This window comes from Balearica regulorum, chromosome 18, assembly GCF_011004875.1.
Source record: "Balearica regulorum gibbericeps isolate bBalReg1 chromosome 18, bBalReg1.pri, whole genome shotgun sequence".
NCBI classification, from domain to species: Eukaryota; Metazoa; Chordata; class Aves; order Gruiformes; family Gruidae; genus Balearica; species Balearica regulorum.
Window position 1 is genome coordinate 7,374,878 of NC_046201.1, and position 18,972 is coordinate 7,393,849.

The following is an 18,972-nucleotide window of genomic DNA, read 5'->3' on the forward strand; positions in this document are numbered from 1 at the left end:
TGTGTGTGCGTGTGTGTACACCGGGGTGTGCGTGTGTTCGTGTGTGTGCACCGGGGTGTGCATGTGTTCGTGTGTGTGCACCGGGTGTACATGTGTGTGCGTGTGTGTACACCGGGGTGTGCGTGTGTTCATGCATGGGTGCACCGGAGTGTGCATGGTGGTGTGTGTGCATGCACCGGGGTGTGCGTGTATTCATGCATGTGCACACACTGTGGTGTGCATGTGTTAATGCATGTCTGCACCGGGGTGTGCATGTGTGCACCGGGGCGTGCGTGTGTGTGCGCACACCGGGGCGTGCATGTGTTCATGCATGTGTGCACCAGGGTGTGCATGTGTTCATACACGTGTGCCCTAGGGTGTGTGTCTGTGTGTTCATGCATGTATGCACCAGGGTGTGCATGTGTTCATGCATGCGTGCACTGGGGTATGCGTGTGCTCATGCATGTATGCACCAGAGTGTGTGTGGTGCACCGGGGTGTGCATGTATACATACATGCGTGCACCACGTGTGCATGCCTGTGTATGCATGCACTAGATTGTGCAAGGGTACATACATGTGCACGCATGCGTGTGTATGTGTGCTTGTGTGTGTGTGCATGTGTGCACCTGGGGGGGGGGGGTGTGTGTGTGGTTACGTATGCGTGTGTGTGCATGCATGTGTATGTGTGCCTGTGTGTCCATGCCTGTGTGCACTGGGGTGTGTATACGTTCAAGCACATGTGTATCGTGTGCATGTGTGGACAGAGGTGTGCATGTATCCATCCATGTACACGTGTGCAATGGGGTGTGCATGGGTTCATGCATGTGTGCATGCCTGTGCATGTGGGCACTGGGGTATGCATGTGTGCACACGTGCACGCAGGCACGTGCACCTGTGCACTGGGTGTGTGTGGGTGTGCTTGCATGCACGCGTGGTTGGGGGTGTGCCCGTGCCCGTGCGTATGCGCCTATGTGTGCATGCATGCACCACTGACTGCACACGCGTGTGTATGGTTGTGCATGTATGCACTGGAGGCAGTACTCGTGCATGTACTTCTGTGCAAGCAGGGCATGCGTGTGGTTGTGCATGTGTACCCCAGGGCGTTCACATCCTGGTGAGCAGCAGGATACGCGTGTGATTGTACATGTGCACACTGGGGCATACGTGTGCTTGTGCACGCTGGGGTACGCACAGGCATGTGTGCGCTGCAGTGCGCGCCAGTGTCCACTGGGTGTCCACAGGTGTATGCACACTGGTGTGCACGTGTGCACGTACATGTACACATTCACATGTACTGGGGTGTGCAGGTGTGCCTCAGGATGCGTGTGTACACCTGCACGTGTGTGTGTTGTGGGCATTTATGTCCGCGCATGTGTGTGCACGGGGGCACGTATGTGAGCACGTGCACGTGTGCGCGCTGAGGCGTAGGGCTGTGCGTGAACAGGTGAGTGCACGATGGTGCATGGGCACGTGCCCGTGAGCACAGGGGGGGCGTGCGCAGGCACATCCGTCCGTGCACGGGGGGCACGTCCACGCGTGTGAAGGTGCTGGGTGCGTCCCACGGAGGAGCCAGCTCTGCGCCAGCCGCGGGTGCGGAGCTCCCCGGTTCCGGGCTGGGTGCGGGGCCCGGTGCCCGCGCTGGGCGCTCGCAGCTCCGCTCCTCCGCACGGGCAGCGTGCAAAGGCCTCGGGGAGCCCCCCCAGCCCCGCGATGCCGCTCGGGGGGCTCTCAGCAGCAAGAGGTATCACCAGCCCCCCCCCCCCCCCACTGGCAGAGGAGACTTTTTGGGAGCCCGGGGGGTGAGTGCCGAGTTTGCTGCAGCCCCAGAGCCCCTGGAATGGTTTTAAACTAAAAAAAGGGGAGATTTAGACTAGATAAAAGGAAGAAATTTTTTGCAATGAGGGTGGTGAAGCAGCGGCACGGGCTGCCCCGAGAGGTGATGGCCGCCCCGTCCCCGGAAACATTCAAGGCCAGGTCGGACGGGGCTCTGAGCAGCCTGATGTGGTTGAAGATGTCCCTCCGGGGGGGGGCTAGCCGCCCTTTAGTGGTCCCTTCCGACCCAAACGGCTGCGCGGTTCTCCGGGTGTCGGAGCGAGAGCTGCCCCCACGGCAGGAAACATCTGCAGCAACAGCACGGGCACGGCAGGGACGTCTGCACAAACCCGTCCTGCTGCCAAGCTTGCTTTAAGGAAAAAAAAAACCCCACTTCTCATTCCTGTTTCTGCTGTGAGAAAACCCGAAAAGATTCAAAACCTCTTTTGGGACACCCACCCAGCCAGAAGAGCTCCGGGGAAGCTCCCCGGGTGGCTGCAGGCACCGGAGGTGCTCCGGGACGGACGCTGGGCTCCACGGCCGTGCCGGTGGCAGACCCTTGCCGGAGCTTCGCCCGCCAACCCCAACCTTACCCCCTGTGGGAGCTGCTGGGGGGGGTGTTGCGGCAGGGGAAATAGGAAGCGGTGTCTGGGTGGCGATAGCAGCTCCGGGGAGCCCTGGAACTTCCTATCCGCTTTCTGGGCACGTTCCGCAGACGCAGCAGAAGTAACGCTCGCAGCCCAAAGGGTTTTAAGGGGAAGAGGTTTAGGTAAAAGGGATTCCCTGGGCTCCGTGCAGCCTGCTGAGCTCCAACGGTGCTTCCCCTTGTACAGGGGCAATCTAGTCCGTGCTTGTAAAGGCCGAGAGCTGCAGGACTGCCTCAGCATCTCCACGCTGGCAAGGAGGAGAGGACCTCCACGCAGATAACAAACGGCCGGGCTGTTTCAGAGGCAGCTCGCGCGCCCCATCCCAGAGCAGGCTGCGGGGCCGGGAGTGAGCACGGGCACAGCTCTGCCCCCGCACCGCTCCCTCTCCGGTGCTTTGACCGATGCGTGAGGCTCAAGCCAGAAAATGCGTGGCTCGTCAGTATGAAGGGCAAACCCTCCTCTGCTGGAAGAGGTTTGTTATTCCCCTGTTGCAGCTCCCCACCTTGCAAGGTACAAGAGACAAATCACAGTTTCACGGTGTTTTGAGGCTGTTGATAGCAAACAAGTCAGAGTCACTCCCACAGCCCGTTGCTTTGCAGCTTGCCAGGCAGCAAGAGCAGGTTGGGAAGCCGTTGCGCAGTCCAGGGGGTACGAGAGCCGTGCTCCCACCCCCCCACCTGCCCCTGCGCACCTCCCTGGGGAAACAGGAGCAGGGAACCTCAAGCACGTGGGCTTTCTGATGGAGAGGAGGGAAATGCTCCAAGGAAAGACAGAGGTGCTCCCCAAACCCTGCACAGGCAGGGGCAGAAAGCTGGGTGCACCCCTAGTTCATGGTGGAGGGGGGTAACGCATGCGACTCCACCCAGCAGGCCCCCAGATAATTCCCCTCCCCTGCATTAGACCTGCCACTCGGGTAACACTCAAGTTCCTACCAGATCATGACCAAACCCATTTATTATTCCAGGAGTTGTTAAAACTCAGCTATCGCACAGCGTCCTCAGAAAAACCCCAGGCAGCAAGCAGCGCACCTCAGCCCCAGCGCAGGCTCTTCTACTACCACCGGACTCCGCTCTTTTCACCTCTGGGTTCAACCTCGGGGCTTAAACCAGCCCAGAGCCAAAGCCCAAGGAGCAGGAGGGACACTTACCTCCTGCTCATAGAGCCAAGGCTTCCCCAGGAGCAAAGCACACCCAACTGCTCCCAGCCCCGGCTCCCTGGGGACATGTAGCCCTGCAGCTTCGCCTCGTTCGCTCTCCTGCTGCTGGGGGGGGGCATAAAAGCAGGGCTGGCAGCAGCACCCCATCTCCTTAGTCAGGGCTCTGTGCTTGGCTGATGTCATGGTCTCCCCTTCCTTAAAGTCCTGCTGCAGGAGGAGTAGAAGAAAAGCTCCTTCTCTGCTTGGGTCATCCCATCCGCTCATCTCCCCTTATGTGTTAATTGGGGGTTGCAGGCTACAGCAACTCATTAATAAGCCAGGCAGCTGGGGCTCTCCCTCTCCTAGCTCTGTCCTGCTGGGGTTGGTCTCTCTCCCCAGCTTCACACAGGCTCCCCGTTTGCCCAGGAACCACTTTTCTCTCCAGCAAGGTGTGGTTGTTGCTTCTGACTCTCTGTCTCCCACCCTGGCCAGGGGAAGATGTTTCTCTGCTGCTGAGCATCCCTGAGTATTCACAAATTTTGTTAGAGAGTACATATGTATCCAGAAGTCATCCCCTTTACACCTGAACGAGTTACAGGGGAGTCAGTACATGAAACAGGGGGGTGATGGAGGGAAGGTGGAGAAGGAAGCAGAGTTATGTGGACATCAGGGAGCATCCTGTCCAGAAAAATCACTGTTCCTTTTCAGGAAGGGCTGAGCTACAGGAAGGCTGCTGCACCAGGATAGGACATCTCCACTTTCAGCTGACTCCTGCAGCCAGAGCTTGGAAATCATGATTTTGGGGCAGAGCTGGTTGCACAAAGTAAATCAGTATCCCCGTCCCTCAAACCAGCCCGGCTGTGCGGAGCTGCAGCACCCGAATTCCCGTGGCATGGGAAAACTCGTCTCTTTGGGAAAAACCACTTGCACGGGACCACGTGCGTGGAAGAGCTCAGGTTTTCTGCTCCCAGCCCTGTTTCCGTCGCGGGTTGGCTGTTCTAATGCCGAAAGCAGGGAGGTTTCACCTGCCAGGCGTTATTTCTGTCTTCCAGGCAGCTGCCACTAGTGCTGGAGAAAAGGCACATTTCTTACGCTCTTCAAGTTACCTGAGAAAGCTTGGAAGTCTTCAGCTGTTAAAACTTCGGTGCTCAAAATGACTCTTGCAGAAGGTGCTGCTGAATACCCCCCTCTTTGCACACCCCGAGGATCCCACCCCCGCCACCCCCCCATGCGTCCCCATCATGCAGCTGGTGGCTATTTCTGCCTTAGCACTGCGGCGAGGGCTTTAATTTAAGAAAACCATTTAGTTCTTTTTTTAAAGCATGAAAACTACCTCCAGATTTGGCACAATGGGACCTGGTTACCTAAAAAAAAAAAATCCAACGGATTCCTCCTCCTGATTCCTTCAGAGAAGGGGTGTTTTTATCTCCAGTAATAAATGTTGGAGCAGGAGGAGCAATATGTGATTTTTCTTTTTTTTTTCCCCCCTGTTCCACATGAAATTTGTGGCAGAAGTTTGTTTGTGTGGATGAGGAGGGGTTTGCTTTCCCTTTTTTCCCAGCAACGGCTGGAATCCGGCTGGATGCTCGTTTTCCTTACAAAACCGCAGCGATGCTTGTCTGTGCCGTCGCTGTTTGTTCCCCGTGCGCTCCCTCCTCTGGTGCCCAGCCTGGTGCAGGGTAGGAAGGATGGATCCCACCTCCTGACCGAACACAGGAGGAATTTTGCTTGTATGGGAATATAGGCTTATTCAGGAATAACCACAACTGTCACACCAGAGACCTTTACTTCCAGCTGCCTGGTTTTGACAGAGCAGGGATGCTCCACATGGCTTCTCCAATAAAATAATTACAAAAATATTGAAACAAAGCTTTACAGCAGTTACCATAATTAACAAATTCTTTCCAAATGAAGCCTAGAAATACACTCGGCTCAGCCTCACAAATAGATGCCCACCCCCTGACCTGTGTTTTGGGCAAGTGGGTTGTCACGATGGATGAATTGCCCGGCGCCGGGCAGGAGCGGAGGGAATATGCACGGAGGAGGGCACCGGCATGCGGAGGGCAGAGCGTGCCCAATGCGCGGCCCCGTGGGATGTCCCATGGGATGTCCTGTGGGATGTCCCGTGGGATGTCCTGTGGGATGTCCTGTGGGGAGCGGTGCCGCAGCAGCCGGCGGTGGGGCTGCGGGTTCGTGCTGGAGCAGCAGAATCCAGAGTCCTCGCCCTTAAAGATCTGGATTTCCAGGCTGCTGGATCCTGCCTGGGCACCAGTGAGGGGCCAGACCCGCTTTTGAGGCGACACTCTGCAATAAACCCTTTAGCAAGATGTAAAACTGCCGTAAAACGCAGCCAAATACAGTGTTAGATTCTATCGGATTCTCACTTCCTGTCACTGATAAAGGAACGATACTTTACACAGAGGAATGCATTTAGCGGGTGCCGGAAAATAAATTAACAGCAAAGCAGAGAAGAGGGTGAGGAGGGTGATGGATACAGCCCAACGGTGTGCTCCCAGCTGGGGGGTCCTTGGGGGTGGCAGGGGGGAGAGAGCAGGAGCAGCGCTTCCCGGGGGCTCTGGGAGCAGGGGGGTCGGAGGAGCGGTGTCCCAGCTGCCGCACAGAAGGGACAGGAGCACCTCTGTTGTCTCCTTTGCGCCAAGACCCTAATGCACTGCACCTTCCATCCGGGTCCCGCCGGTATTTGGATATAACACATGCATTTGGATAAAACGTTTCTCACTGTCCCTTTTCTCAGGAGCTGCCAGCTCTGCCCGGCATCAGCATGACAAACAGTCAGCCTGGGTTTGGGAGCGGGTTTGGGAGCTTCAGCCCAGTGAATAATGCAGCCAAGAGAGGCAAGCGGAGCGGGCGCTGGGTGCACGGAGCCAGGCAGCCCACCCGCCACCCCCAGCCCACCCTCGCCTCCCGCCACCAGGCTCCTCCACACCCTGCCTGGGCGGTCTCTGGCCTGGGCTACCCCAGTGCAAGGGGCATTTTTTTTATTCCCAGCACCATTGCTATACAGGTGAGGTCTCCAAATGCAGAGGGATGATTTCATCCTCATCCTGCTCCGCACCTCCTGCTCAACCTCATCCTCTGTGAGGCTGCTCTGAAGAAATGTCTGAGCCTACAAGAGTAGCAGCTCTGCTATCAAGCCAGCTCCTTGGCTGAGCAGAAAGCCAGCCCGACCCCCCGTGCACCGTGCACGTCCCACTGGCACTGCTGGCAGCAGGAGCAGCCCACGGGGCGAGTGCCGGCTCACACCCTCTGCACTGTGCTGTAGGGCTTTTCTCCGGGTCGTGGGGCTGGCAGCATGTTGGCGTAGATTTCCTGATGCTCCGGCAGGGACATCTGCACGGTGGCATATGTAGCACCTTTTTCCTTTTCCAAATGCTGGGAAAGGAGGGGAATAAACAAAAACCACTGTCTGCTGGAACCTCTCTCAGCTGCTTTAAGCACCCAGGAGCAGCCGTGGGGATCGGAGAGGGCACCCGCATTATCCAGGGTCATTTGCACCCCAGCTTGGCATGTCCCTTTGCAGCCCCCTCCCTACCCACCCAACCCATCCCACTGCCCACGCCGTCGCCCACCCGCCCCAGCTTTCCACCCACCGCTTCGAGCTTGGTGCTGCTTTGCGCTCTCCTACCTTATTGCTGTGCTTCACCTCCGCGTATTCGGTCCCAGTGTCTGCCAAGCAGCGGAAAGCCTCGGCATTGCTGTACAACTGGCTCTCCGCTGTGCCCGTGCGGTGGTTAATGTCCGCGTAGTTCAAGGTGTCCGCTCCCTAGCACGCGAAGGAGAGGCATGAGCTCTTAACTTAGCGCTGCTCCCCTGCCTGCAGCTCCTGCCTGCAGCCCCTGCCTGCAGCCGCAAGGATGGGAACATCTCCCGTCCTGCTGCCGTTCCTCATGAGAGCTGAGACGGCTGCAGGAGCACTGGGGGAAAATGTAACCTGCAGCGAGGGCTGGCTCAACATTTCCCAGGGAAATCTGGTTAGTGACACCAGCCCCTCCTCAAAAGCTGGCAGAAAACATTAGAAAATGTTTCCCAAGCAGTGACCGAAGATCAGCTGCCCCGCAGCCTCCTCAGGTGTGCTTTGCTGGAGGTTCCTAAGACTCTTGCCCGGAGAAGCAGGTCCCCTGCTTGGAGGGGCTCGAGGAGAAACCTCTCAGCTCAATCCTAAATTCCCTTCCCAGGAATACTCTGCGATAGTCACACAAAAGCCCCGGTCGGGTCTTTTTGTTGCTGAACAGAGCCCGAAGGATCCCTAAAGGGTCATCGACCTGGCTGAAAGCAAATGGATCAGGCAGCTCGTTTGCTCAGCTCGGGGTGTACCATTTCCCCTCCCCACGTGAGCTCAGGGCACGCCATCCCAAGACCTCGCGCGGTTTGCCTTACCGTACGTGACGTGCTGCGTGTCCCGTCCATCTCTACAGCTGCTCCGGAGAGGGCTGGATGGAGCACGGACATGGTTAGACGTGAGTGAAACCAGAGGAAAAGAAATGTATTAAAAAACTGCGCTGCCACTGTGAATCTCGCTGTAAAGAGGGAAGGGAACCTGTTGCCCCATCAACCATCTAAACTGGAGCGGTTCTTCAAATAAAACCAGACCCCACCTGCCAGCTGGTGACGTCCCCTCCTGTCCCTCCTCATCCTTCACACTCGCCTTAAACTTCGCACCAAGCCTAGTGCAAGCCTGGCCTACGCAACTGAGCACGTCTGGAGGAGCTGACGGTGCCCAGGCAAACTCAAGCGGGTGCCGTGCCAGGCAGCACCCATCGCGAGAGCCGTGGGGATCAGACCTGTGGGACGGCCCCACTGCTCCCTCGGGGGAAGGAGACCCCCTTGGTGGAGGTCTCGGTGACGGACCCAGGATTTGGATGATTCCGGGAGGGAATGGGGGAGAAAAAAGAAATAAAGAGAAAAAACCAAATACAGTGGAAGAAAGGCTCTGGTGCAGAAATTGTGTGTGGCGGCGACAGCTTTGCTTACCCTTCTTCCTCTTCCTGGACAGCATTACCAAAATGCCGGCAGCAACTGCAAGCATAAGAAGAACCACTATGATGCCTGGAGTGAGGATGTGCACAACCACATCCAATCTGCAAGAAAAAAAAGAGTTTCTGTTCTCACGCTGCTCCTCAGAAGCAGACTCGGGAGGAAGCGGCCCGGAGCGGGCACGCAGGGAGTGCCTGGGGGCGACGGGGTTTGCCCCGGGAGGAAGGGAAGCAGGCGTGGGGGTGGTCAGGCTTCAAGCTGGGCATGGAGCAAAGGAAACGGAAAACTGCAGAGGCAAATGGACGCTCGGGTCTGAGGGCTTCTGCCTCTTCACTGCTTTAAAGATCAGTTCCTGCACCTAATTTTGCTCTGATTTAGCTCCACTATTTCTTGACTTTCTTGTAATGGGCAACCAGGCAAGGTCGGTGTGCCAGCTCCCCTCGAGCATGCTGATGGGAAGCCTCAGCTTTGCCCACTTCCTGCATCACCTCCAAGAGGCAGAGGAGGAGGGAGGAAGCTCCGGTCTCACGCTTTCTCAGTTATCTCTGTGGGGCTGCATGTGACTACAAAACAGAACAAGACCCAGCTCAGCACTTGATTTCCCACAAGCAAATGGTCCCTCTGCGTTTTGGGGAAGGAAACGGGGTCAGTGCTACAGTCAGAAACCACTTCTCGCATGGTGATAACTTGCGCCTTGCTTAAGCTGCAAGACAGGGACAAGCAGGGCTTTGCCAGGGCTAAGCGACCCGGGGTGCTGGGATTATTTTCCACGCCGAGTGGCTGGCCAAGAGGACGAAAAGCTGGTCTCTCAAGGCAAACGCAGGATCCTTAAGGGAACTGTGAAGAGCTGCAGGGCTCCAGCTGCGCCACAGAGAGCTCATGGAGGGAGACGGCCGCTGCGGGCAGGAGCTGTTACTCACGGTGGAGAGCTGGTGTCATCATGGTGGGAGCCATTTGATCCCGGTTGCACAGCTTTCCCCTGGGGAGTTGTCTGTGCGGGGACTGATACAGACCTGATGCGATCGGGGTGCTTGGTGGTGGTGGTGGAGTAGGATGACGCTGGGGAGAAGGAGGAAGCAGAAGGAGCTGGAACTAAAAGAGGAGATGCTTGGTAAGTCTCCTTGCCTCTGTGGGGAAAAAATTCTGCAAGTTTTGCAGTGAGTCAGAACTGACCCACTTACCATCACCCCAGGAGACACTGGGTCCCCCCTGCCATGTCCAGAGCACGCTCCTTGAGGTGGGAGGGCTGTGATCCCCTGCCCCTGCCTGGGAGGCTTTTCGCAGTCCCGGTCCTTCCCCAAATCACACACACGCATGCACGCACGCAGCAGAGTTCACGCTGCAGGAAAGGGGTCTGGGCACCCTGTCCCAGCCCGGCACCACCACAACAGCCCCACATAAATGTCTCACCAGGGGCTGGGCCCTGGCGAGGGGACGGAGAGGGACATTCCCTAAGCCCAGGGCCTGGTGCCCACAGACACTGTCTGCTCCTCAGCAGGAAATGGGGCGGCATAGGGGGGAAGGCATCCCTGGAGTGATAAAATAAGGCAAGGAGAGCAAAGACAGGGCTAGCAGGATCTGATGAGGAGGAAAATGGGGCACAGAGAGCAGGGTGGTGCACCCTAGCGATGGGGTGGCTGACCCTGGGACACCAAGAAGGGGCCGCAGTGACACCTAGGCATGGAGAATGAGTTAAAGTGGCTTCTGCAATGGCAGCTGCCTGCCGAGCCCTGGTGACACATCCTGGGGCTGCCCTTGGGCACCCACCTCCTCCAAGCTGCCCCTCCCTGCATCCCCCGCTCCAAGCACTTGGAGGGGGACGCACGAACGCTGGAACAGGGGAACCCACAAGTACTGACCTGGGGACACGATCACCTTCACATCGTGACTCTCATCAGGCCAGCCAAAGCCTGTTCGCACCCCGCAGCGGTAGGTGCCCGCATCCTCCATGGTCAGGCCTTCCACGGTCACCATGAACACCCGGCGTGTGCGATTGTCCCGGATGGAGAATCGGTGCCTCCGCACCTCTGTCTCCAGCTCCGAGGTGATGACGATGTCCTCAGCACAGGTACGAAATGTTCCCGGTTTGCACCAGAATTTCGGCTTCGTCTCCTGGCCGGCCTCGTACGTGCAGGTCACCGAGAGGGCCCCCCCCAGCAATCCCTGCACGGTGCGGGGTCCCGTCACCGCCCAGCAGCCTGCGGAGACACACGGTGCCGCGGGAGTGATGCTCCTGCTCCTGCTCCTGCCGCCGCCGCCGCGCCCGCCCCGCCCGTCGGGGCCGCGCCGGGACTCGGGGGCTCCGGTCCCGCCTTACCTGGCAGCAGCGCCCAGGCGAGCAGCGGCAGGAGCTGCATGGCCGCTCCGGGACGGCGGGGCCCGGCGTCCTGCCGCGCTCGGTTCCTCTCCGCGGGGCCCGACCCGCCCCCGGGGCCGCCCCCACGGTACCGCCCGCCCCGTCGGGGCGGAGCGCCGGGACCCCCGGGGTTGCCCGACCGCGGGAGCCACCGGAAAGAAGAGACGGAGGTGGGGAGCGGTGGCGAAGAAACTTTATTACAGCTACCGGCGGCGGCGGGAAGGGCCCGGCGGGGCCCCTGTGCTGCCCCCCCCCCCCCCCGCCTGCGCCGTCGGGGCCGGGGCGTCCCGGGGCGGAGCGGCGCCGGTTGCGGCCGTGGGGTCCCCGCCGGGGGCTCAGCCGCCCCGCAGGCTGACCCAGAGCACGGCTCCGCTCATGGCCAGCAGCGCCAGCGCCTGCAGCCCGGCCAGCACCGGGAAGTAGCGGAAGGGGCCGCGGCTCTCCGGCGGAGCGTCCGGCATCACCACGGGCGGCCGGCGGGTGGTCGGAGGGAGCGTGGCGGCCGGGCTGTGCTTCGGGGCTGCAAATGCGAAGAGGGGACAGATGCAGAGCGGGTGCCTGCCGGGCACCCACCCGCCCCTGCCCCCCCGTCATCCCCCCATGCCCAGGGTACCACCTCCTCCCGTGGCTCGGCCCCGGTCCCCCGACGTGGTGGTGGCTGTGGCTGTGCGGGGAGAGACGTCCCAGGAAGGACCTGGGGGCACGATCACCTTCACATCGTGACTCTCATCAGGCCAGCCAAAGCCCATTCGCACCCCGCAGCGGTAGGTGCCCGCATCCTCCATGGTCAGGCCTTCCACGGTCACCGTGAACACCCGGCGTGTGCGATTGTCCCGGATGGAGAATCGGTGCCTCCGCACCTCTGTCTCCAGCTCCGAGGTGATGACGATGTCCTCAGCACAGGTACGAATTGTTCCCGGTTTGCACCAGAATTTCGGCTTCGTCTCCTGGCCGGCCTCGTACGTGCAGGTCACCGAGAGGGCCCCCCCCAGCAATCCCTGCACGGTGCGGGGTCCCGTCACCGCCCAGCAGCCTGCGGAGACACACGGTGCCGCGGGAGTGATGCTCCTGCTCCTGCTCCTGCCGCCGCCGCCGCGCCCGCCCCACCCGTCGGGGCCGCGCCGGGACTCGGGGGCTCCGGTCCCGCCTTACCTGGCAGCAGCGCCCAGGCGAGCAGCGGCAGGAGCTGCATGGCCGCTCCGGGACGGCGGGGCCCGGCGTCCTGCCGCGCTCGGTTCCTCTCCGCGGGGCCCGACCCGCCCCCGGGGCCGCCCCCACGGTACCGCCCGCCCCGTCGGGGCGGAGCGCCGGGACCCCCGGGGTTGCCCGACCGCGGGAGCCACCGGAAAGAAGAGACGGAGGTGGGGAGCGGTGGCGAAGAAACTTTATTACAGCTACCGGCGGTGGCGGGAAGGGCCCGGCGGGGCCCCTGTGCTGCCCCCCCCCCCCCCCCCCCGCCTGCGCCGTCGGGGCCGGGGCGTCCCGGGGCGGAGCGGCGCCGGTTGCGGCCGTGGGGTCCCCGCCGGGGGCTCAGCCGCCCCGCAGGCTGACCCAGAGCACGGCTCCGCTCATGGCCAGCAGCGCCAGCGCCTGCAGCCCGGCCAGCACCGGGAAGTAGCGGAAGGGGCCGCGGCTCTCCGGCGGAGCGTCCGGCATCACCACGGGCGGCCGGCGGGTGGTCGGAGGGAGCGTGGCGGCCGGGCTGTGCTTCGGGGCTGCAAATGCGAAGAGGGGACAGATGCAGAGCGGGTGCCTGCCGGGCACCCACCCGCCCCTGTCCCCCCGTCATCCCCCCATGCCCAGGGTACCACCTCCTCCCGTGGCTCGGCCCCGGTCCCCCGACGTGGTGGTGGCTGTGGCTGTGCGGGGAGAGACATCCCAGGAAGGACCTGGGGACATGATCACCTTCACATCGTGACTCTCATCCCACTCGATCTTGCTCGTTCGCACCCCGCAGCGGTAGGTGCCCGCATCCTCCATGGTCAGGCCTTCCATGGTCACCATGAACACCCGGCGTGCGCGATTGTCCCGGATGGAGAATCGGTGCCTCCGCACCTCTGTCTCCAGCTCCGAGGTGATGACGATGTCCTCAGCACAGGTACGAATTGTTCCCGGTTTGCACCAGAATTTTGGCTTCGTCTCCTGGCCGGCCTTGTACGTGCAGGTCACCGAGAGGGCCCCCCCCAGCAATCCCTGCACGGTGCCGGGTCCCGTCACCGCCCAGCAGCCTGCGGAGACACACGGTGCCGCGGGAGTGGTGCTGCCACACCGACACCTCCTGCCTCATGGGCCGGTCCAGTGTGGGGCTTGAGTCCCGGGGTCCCCTCAGCCCTACCTGGCAGCAGCGCCCAGGTGAGCAGCAGCAGGAGCTGCATGCACAGGCTGGCCTGGGCTGCGTGTCAGGGCAGCCCTCCGGCTCCTCACGCTCCTTCTTTGTTGTGTCTCTGGGGCTTTGCTTCCTCTTCTCCCTGGAGTACCAAATCCGTTGCTGCTGGAGATTTAGCAAGACCGTGGGGTTTCTTGCTTCCTCTGGTCTTATCTGACTTCCTGCCTCCCCTGTCACTGAGATCACCCGTCCCCGCTGCCTTGGCACGTCCCCCCAGGCGGTCCTCAGCACAGCCTCTCTGCAGCTCAGTAGCCCCATGGCCATTGCCCCTGTGAGGTCTCTCCAGACCTCCCCCTGTGTCCCCATCCCTTGTCCCCTGGCAGTACCAGTGCCCACCCCCCCCCCCCCCCATGTCCTCCCTCCCACCCATCAGCCACTCGCTGAGCCTGCACTGGGTTGGGCAAAGCCTTTGGAAGAAGCTCCCTGGGGTGAGGGAGGGTTTGGGGACGGGGCGGGGGGGACGACACAGACAGGACAAAAGCATCCCATGCGCAGGGACCAGACCCGCACAGGGTGCCACAGGGTCTTTCTCCTACAGCCACGGGCTGGTCCTGGCTTGGACCAAAGCCTCACACATGGTCCCGCTGCTGGCACCACCGCAGCTCTGGCCTTAGCAAAGACGAGGAGACAGCTTTATTACCAATGGCTGGTTCTAGGTTAGCGGTGCTGGGGGTGTTCCTTGGTGGAGACACAACTGAGCTGTCCCTGTCCCTGACTTGTGCCTGGACCTGAACCCTGGTCCCTGACAACAGCTCTCTGCGGGCAAAGGGTCCCTGTCCGGAATCACAGAATCATTTTGGTTGGAAAAAACCTTTTAGATCATCAAGCCCAACCATTAACCCAGCACTGCCACGTCCAACCACTAAACCATGTCCCTAAGCACCACATCTACACGTCTTTTAAATACTTCCAGGGATGGTGACTCCACCATTTCCCTCGGCAGCCTGTTCCAATGTTTGATAACCCTTTCAGTGAAGGATTTTTTTCCTAATATCCAATCTAAACTATCCGAGCATCACCCAGGCAGGGCTGTCTGTCCCCACCTGACGGTGCCAGGAGCACTCCGGGGATGGGAAGTCTCATCCACTCCCCCCATGACCCCCTTCCCGGAGTTTTCCCGCTCCCACATGTTCACCCAGGGGGTGGCACCAGCCAGACCCAGGAAAACGAGGCCCTTCAAACCCACCAGACAATAAATGAGGAGTTGGGACCCCAGCGGGTGGAAGCACAGCCCTGGTCCCTGTGCTCCCGGCAGGCTCCGGGCACCTAGCCGGGCTCCCCAGCTCACTCCCTCCCAGACAGCCAGACTGCTGTGTCTGCAGCGGAGGTTTTGTCGTGTGGGGCTGGAGCAGGTTGTGGGTTCTTGGTTCTTGCCTGCTCCTGGCACCTCAGGCAAATGGTTCCTAAAACAGAGCTGAAAAGAAACAGCTCTCCTCCAAAGCTTTCTGGGGGGATGCTGTTGAAGCTGGTTGTGCCATGAAATGCAGGACACGGTGTAGCCCCGAGGAGGATGGAGGTGACCACACTGCTCTCCCTGACGTGGCTGCTGATGCCAGCCACCCCGTGGGACACAAGCATGCGTAAGGAGCAGGGTTTCAGCAGTGCGCAAGTGCCCACTTTTTGGAGATGCAGAACCTGGAAAATAATACCAGCAATGAGAAAATGAGCCCACGCTGCAGCAGGGTGCGATGTGAGCTTTGCTCTCGGGCTGAGGGTGGAAAGTTGCTGTGTGGGGGAGGCAGGTGTAGGTTCCCTGACTCTCACTCAGCTGGAGACGGGCATTTGGTCGCATCGGGCAGGGCTGGCAGGGCTGAGGGCTCCTCTCCCTGTGCTGGGGCTCAGCCGGGCCATGGCGGAGCAGGTGCCCGCATGGCCTCCCGTGACCCCATGTCCCCCCCAGCCACGCCGCAGCACGTCCCCACACGGCTCCACACATCGGCATGGGCAGCCACCAGCGACCCGGGCAGTGCTGGCAGCCGAAGGAGGGAGCGGATGGACAAACAGGCAGACAGACAGACAGGTGCCTGCAGAATACCCAGGCTTTATCACAAAATTGTCTTCGGTTGGCAGCTCGGGCTCAGCAGATGCAGGCTCCCTGCGCCCCAAACCCTCCCCTCTCCAGCGCAGGGGCTGCCAGGAGGGGCCGAGGCTTCACAGGGAGAGAAGCACCCAGAGCCGAGCAGCTCCCGGCATGGGGTGGCCCTTATGGGTGGTGCAGCCCCAGCAGGGTGGGGGGCAAGGGGGCAGGAGGCTGTCCCTGTGGTTCTGGGGTGCGGGGGGACCCTGGTGCCCCGGCGCTGCCGGCCACCTCCAAGAGCTGCAGGTTTTCCCGGTCGCAGCTCCTGCGTCGGCTCCTCACCCAGGCGGCTCTGCACACCAGGGCCAGCACCACAGGCACCTTCACGCTGAGGAAGAGCAGCAGGTGGGTGATGCCGAGCTGAGACCTGGGCAGGAGAAAGGAGATGATGCTAGAGCTTGAGTAGGGTCTGGGAAATGAGGATGGGGACTGGGGCACTTGCATGTCTGCCAGCCACCCCGCTTGCCCCTGGGATGCTCCTTGGGGCAGCTGCAACCAGGGAGGACCCGTGGCTGGGGATGCATGTGGGGGAAAAGATGTCTTAGGCTGAAGGATGCTGTTGGGGGCTTGCCCAGACCCCAAGCCCTGACTCACACCACTGGAGGCTCCCCACAACCCGTGGGGCACAGGGGGTTGGTGGCCAACGAGCTCACGGTGCTGCCCTGGGTTGTGGCTGAAACAGCTGCAAAGAAAACACAGAGAGTGAGAGCAAAGTGGAGATCCCCCCCGCACCCCGTCCTGTCCCCCGCACAGGGTGTCTCTGCCCCGAGAGTTCGGCTGTGGAGGTGCAGGATGTGGAGATGGGGGTCCATGGGCAATGCACTGGGCACTGGGGAGGAGGAGGAAGGAAAAGGGGGGGTTAACTGTGAGGGACTGGGGACTCCAAAGGACAGGCTTGCGGAAGCAGAGACCCTAAATGGGAGCGAGGGAGAGGCTCTCCTCTGCACGAAGCTCTGTACAGCCTCCTCCATCCTTCATCCAAGTTTGCACTGGGGCAGCCTCCAGTGGGTCTCGGTGTGTGCAAGGAGCTTGTTCCCGCTTTGACAACCTCAGTGTTCCCCTGGCTGGGGAGGCCCCGTCCCCATCGCTGAGACCCAAGTGACGGGCTCCATCGCACACCCCTGCTTTGCTCCCAGCCCGGCTTTACCTGCAGAGACCATCACCTCGGTGGTGTGCCACAGCCTGAACCACAGGCTGCTCCCCACCCCGCAGGAGTACCAGCCTGCGTCCCCCGGCTTGACGTTGCTCAGCGTCACTGTGAACGAGTGTGTCGCGTGGTCGTCCCTGATGGACACCCTGCCCTGCGTCACCGTCACCTCCGAGCCGTTGGTTTGGGCGATGTAGGTGAAGCAAAACCACAAGAAGCTTGGGCGGCACCAGTACTTGGGGTAGAGCTTGTAGCCTGGCTTGTAGCTGCAGGACACTGCCAGCGAGCCGCCCTGCTTGGCCGTCACCCGTGCGGGGCCCGTCACCGCCCAGCCACCTGCGGAGGACGGGGAGAGGTGCTGCAAGCCCATAGCGGCATCGCCTCGGGGAACCGGGAGGCCCCGGGAGCTCAGGGGCACCCTGTTCCGAGGGAGGCTGTGTCCCGCTGTGCCGGGGAGTGGTGCTGAGATGACGTGTCCCCAGTCATTGAAAAAAGCCCCCCCCGTCAAGCGTGTGTGTTATTAAATGAGCCAAGAGCCTTATTACCAGGGTTCATATGGCAGCAACACAAGCGTACCTCAGAGATCACCCCCTGTAGCCGTCTGCTGGCCACCAGAAAGGGACGGTATCGGCTGGGCTCTTGCCGTGACCGTGATGGCCTTACTGGGCTGGCTCGGTCCCAGCCTTCCACAGCTCTGCCAGAGCTCGTGGGGTGGGAACCGCCTGACCTGTGCTGCTGGGTCTTACCTGGGAAAAGGGTCCAAACCAGCAAAATCCTCATTTTCTAGCTTCTCGCTCCCAATGTGGGTTTTCCCCTGCGGTCATTCATGAAGCATCCTGTGGGATGGAGCCTGGTTCACACACACCCAAGTGTCCCAGGAGTTTCTCAAGCGTCCTTCTGCCGTTGGTTTACCCACAGATCCTGGATGTCTATTTTAAAGGCAGCAGCTTCCTCCCCTTCGCCAGGGGACCATGACTGGCCCTAGGGGTGTCTCATGAGAGAGACTCTATGATTTTGCTCTGAAGCGGCCGCTGGTTCCCAGCAAAATGCCAAAATGCAGTGGGTTCCTTCGCTGCGATGCCCGTCCCAGCGGGGAATACAGCCCCTTCCCCACGCACAGAGCCCAAAGGGCTTTGGGGGGGTTTGCAGGGGGGCTGGCACAGAGCGGGGATCCGGAGATCAGGGTAGAGCAAATGCAGGTCAGCCCCTGTCGATAGACCAGTTGGGATCGCCGGGATGCTCTCCAGGTCGTGAGGGACTGGGATGAGGGACTGGGATGAGGGACTGGGATGATGGACAGCCGTCCCTGCTGCACTGCTGCTCCCCAGCTCCCGAGCAAGCTGCCAGTGTGAGCTGGGCTGCTTCTGTTTGTTTTCTCAAGCAGAAGTGCCTCATTTCCCCCCAAAAAACGCCTTTTTTGGCACAGCTGTGGGGTTTGAGTGACAACACTGTTTTTCTCCCGAAATTAAGTGTTTCCACTGAAAGTTTCAGAAACCAGAACATAAAAAGCAAAACCACTTCCCTGGCAGCTGCCTTGCTGATGGCTCTCCTCCTCAATGACCCTTGGAAAGAGCAGAAAGCAGAAACCTCTGGCCCTGCCGGAGGCTGAGGCTGCTCCTTCCCCCCGTGCCGTGCCCTCCCTGTCCCCTGCCATGGCAAGAGGAAGCTCTGTGTTCTCCTTCTGATCATCACGTAACCCCATTCCTTCCCAGAAAACTGAGTGACCAACTGTGAGCCGAGTTGCTGCAAATAGCAGCAAGATCTAAATTCAAGAAGTGGCTGGAGATTCCAAATCTGGTTTCTGCTGATAAGCCTTCCTGGAAAGGTTGGGCAGCCAGGGCTCCAGCCACCTCCCCAGCCGCTCTCGTCTTCCTTGCTTTGAGCGTCGGTTCCCATTGTCCCCTCCTGACGCAGCCCCAGCAGTACCAGGGTGCCCTGGGGAGACCCAAAAGGGATGACAGCAGCAGAATGGCTCTGTGGGCACACCAGATTGTCCCCTCTCCCCTCCAGACCGAGCCCCCACGGAGGAATTTCTTTCTTGGATTTATCTGAACCCAAAGCAATCTGTTTGCTGCTGAGCTGGGAGAGCATCCTGCTCCTCAGCCTGTGCAGGAATCAGGGATACGGTTTCTTGCCAGCCGAGAGGCGCGGGACAATCTGCCAAAGCAACGCAGGGGCACCCACGGCTGCCGCTGCCCTTCCCTGTGCCCACCCTGTGCCCCAGGCCCCGCGCTCACCCCACAGCAGTGGTGGTGGTGGTAGGGGGATGCTCTGTCGTGGTAGTGGGGATCCAGGGGGTGGGGGCAGCTGGGGGACCGTGGGTTCCCCATGTCTCCTCTGGCAGCAGTTAAATACTTGCCCGTGTCCCCTCCAGAATGTGCCCCTGCCCTGCCGGCATCCCTGTGGGATGCGCCTGCCTGCACCTGCCTGCACCTGC

The 18,972-nt window shown here is 60.6% G+C and overlaps 2 protein-coding genes across 2 annotated transcripts; both read right to left on the reverse strand.

Moving 5' to 3' along the window:
* Positions 1-6,504: 6,504 nt before the first annotated feature.
* LOC104638375 (polymeric immunoglobulin receptor-like) lies at positions 6,505-13,465 on the reverse strand. The gene is made up of 9 exons (XM_075770634.1): positions 13,261-13,465; positions 12,815-13,153; positions 11,620-11,958; positions 10,429-10,767; positions 9,490-9,655; positions 8,567-8,673; positions 7,973-8,025; positions 7,221-7,358; positions 6,505-6,967 (listed from the first exon to the last, which is right to left on the reverse strand). The coding sequence occupies exons 1-9, from the start codon at positions 13,298-13,300 to the stop codon at positions 6,833-6,835; spliced, it is 1,656 nt and encodes a 551-aa protein (XP_075626749.1). The 5' UTR covers positions 13,301-13,465; the 3' UTR covers positions 6,505-6,832.
* A 1,600-nt stretch (positions 13,466-15,065) lies between these two features.
* Positions 15,066-18,465, reverse strand: LOC104638017 (CMRF35-like molecule 5). Its single transcript, XM_075770453.1, has 4 exons — positions 17,282-18,465; positions 16,536-16,871; positions 15,983-16,070; positions 15,066-15,755 (listed from the first exon to the last, which is right to left on the reverse strand). Exons 1-4 carry the CDS (start codon positions 17,313-17,315, stop codon positions 15,515-15,517), a joined length of 699 nt encoding a protein of 232 aa, XP_075626568.1. The 5' UTR covers positions 17,316-18,465; the 3' UTR covers positions 15,066-15,514.
* Between the last annotated feature and the right edge of the window lie 507 nt (positions 18,466-18,972).

What these genes read in the sequence shown, in the direction of transcription:
- LOC104638375 (XM_075770634.1), bottom strand. Translation starts at nt 13,300, where the DNA reads ATGCAGCTCCTGCTGCTGCTCACCTGGGCGCTGCTGCCAG. An exon ending in GAAGGTGATCGTGCCCCCAG is followed by an intron (nt 10,768 to 11,619) that starts GTCCTTCCTGGG and finishes GTGTCTCCGCAG; the next exon opens with GCTGCTGGGCGGTGACGGGA. An exon ending in CACGCAGCACGTCACGTACG is followed by an intron (nt 7,359 to 7,972) that starts GTAAGGCAAACC and finishes TTCGCGTGCTAG; the next exon opens with GGAGCGGACACCTTGAACTA.
- LOC104638017 (XM_075770453.1), bottom strand. Translation starts at nt 17,315, where the DNA reads ATGAGGATTTTGCTGGTTTGGACCCTTTTCCCAG. An exon ending in GGTTTGGACCCTTTTCCCAG is followed by an intron (nt 16,872 to 17,281) that starts GTAAGACCCAGC and finishes CGTCCTCCGCAG; the next exon opens with GTGGCTGGGCGGTGACGGGC. An exon ending in TGTGGGGAGCCTCCAGTGGT is followed by an intron (nt 15,756 to 15,982) that starts GTGAGTCAGGGC and finishes TCTCCTGCCCAG; the next exon opens with GTCTCAGCTCGGCATCACCC.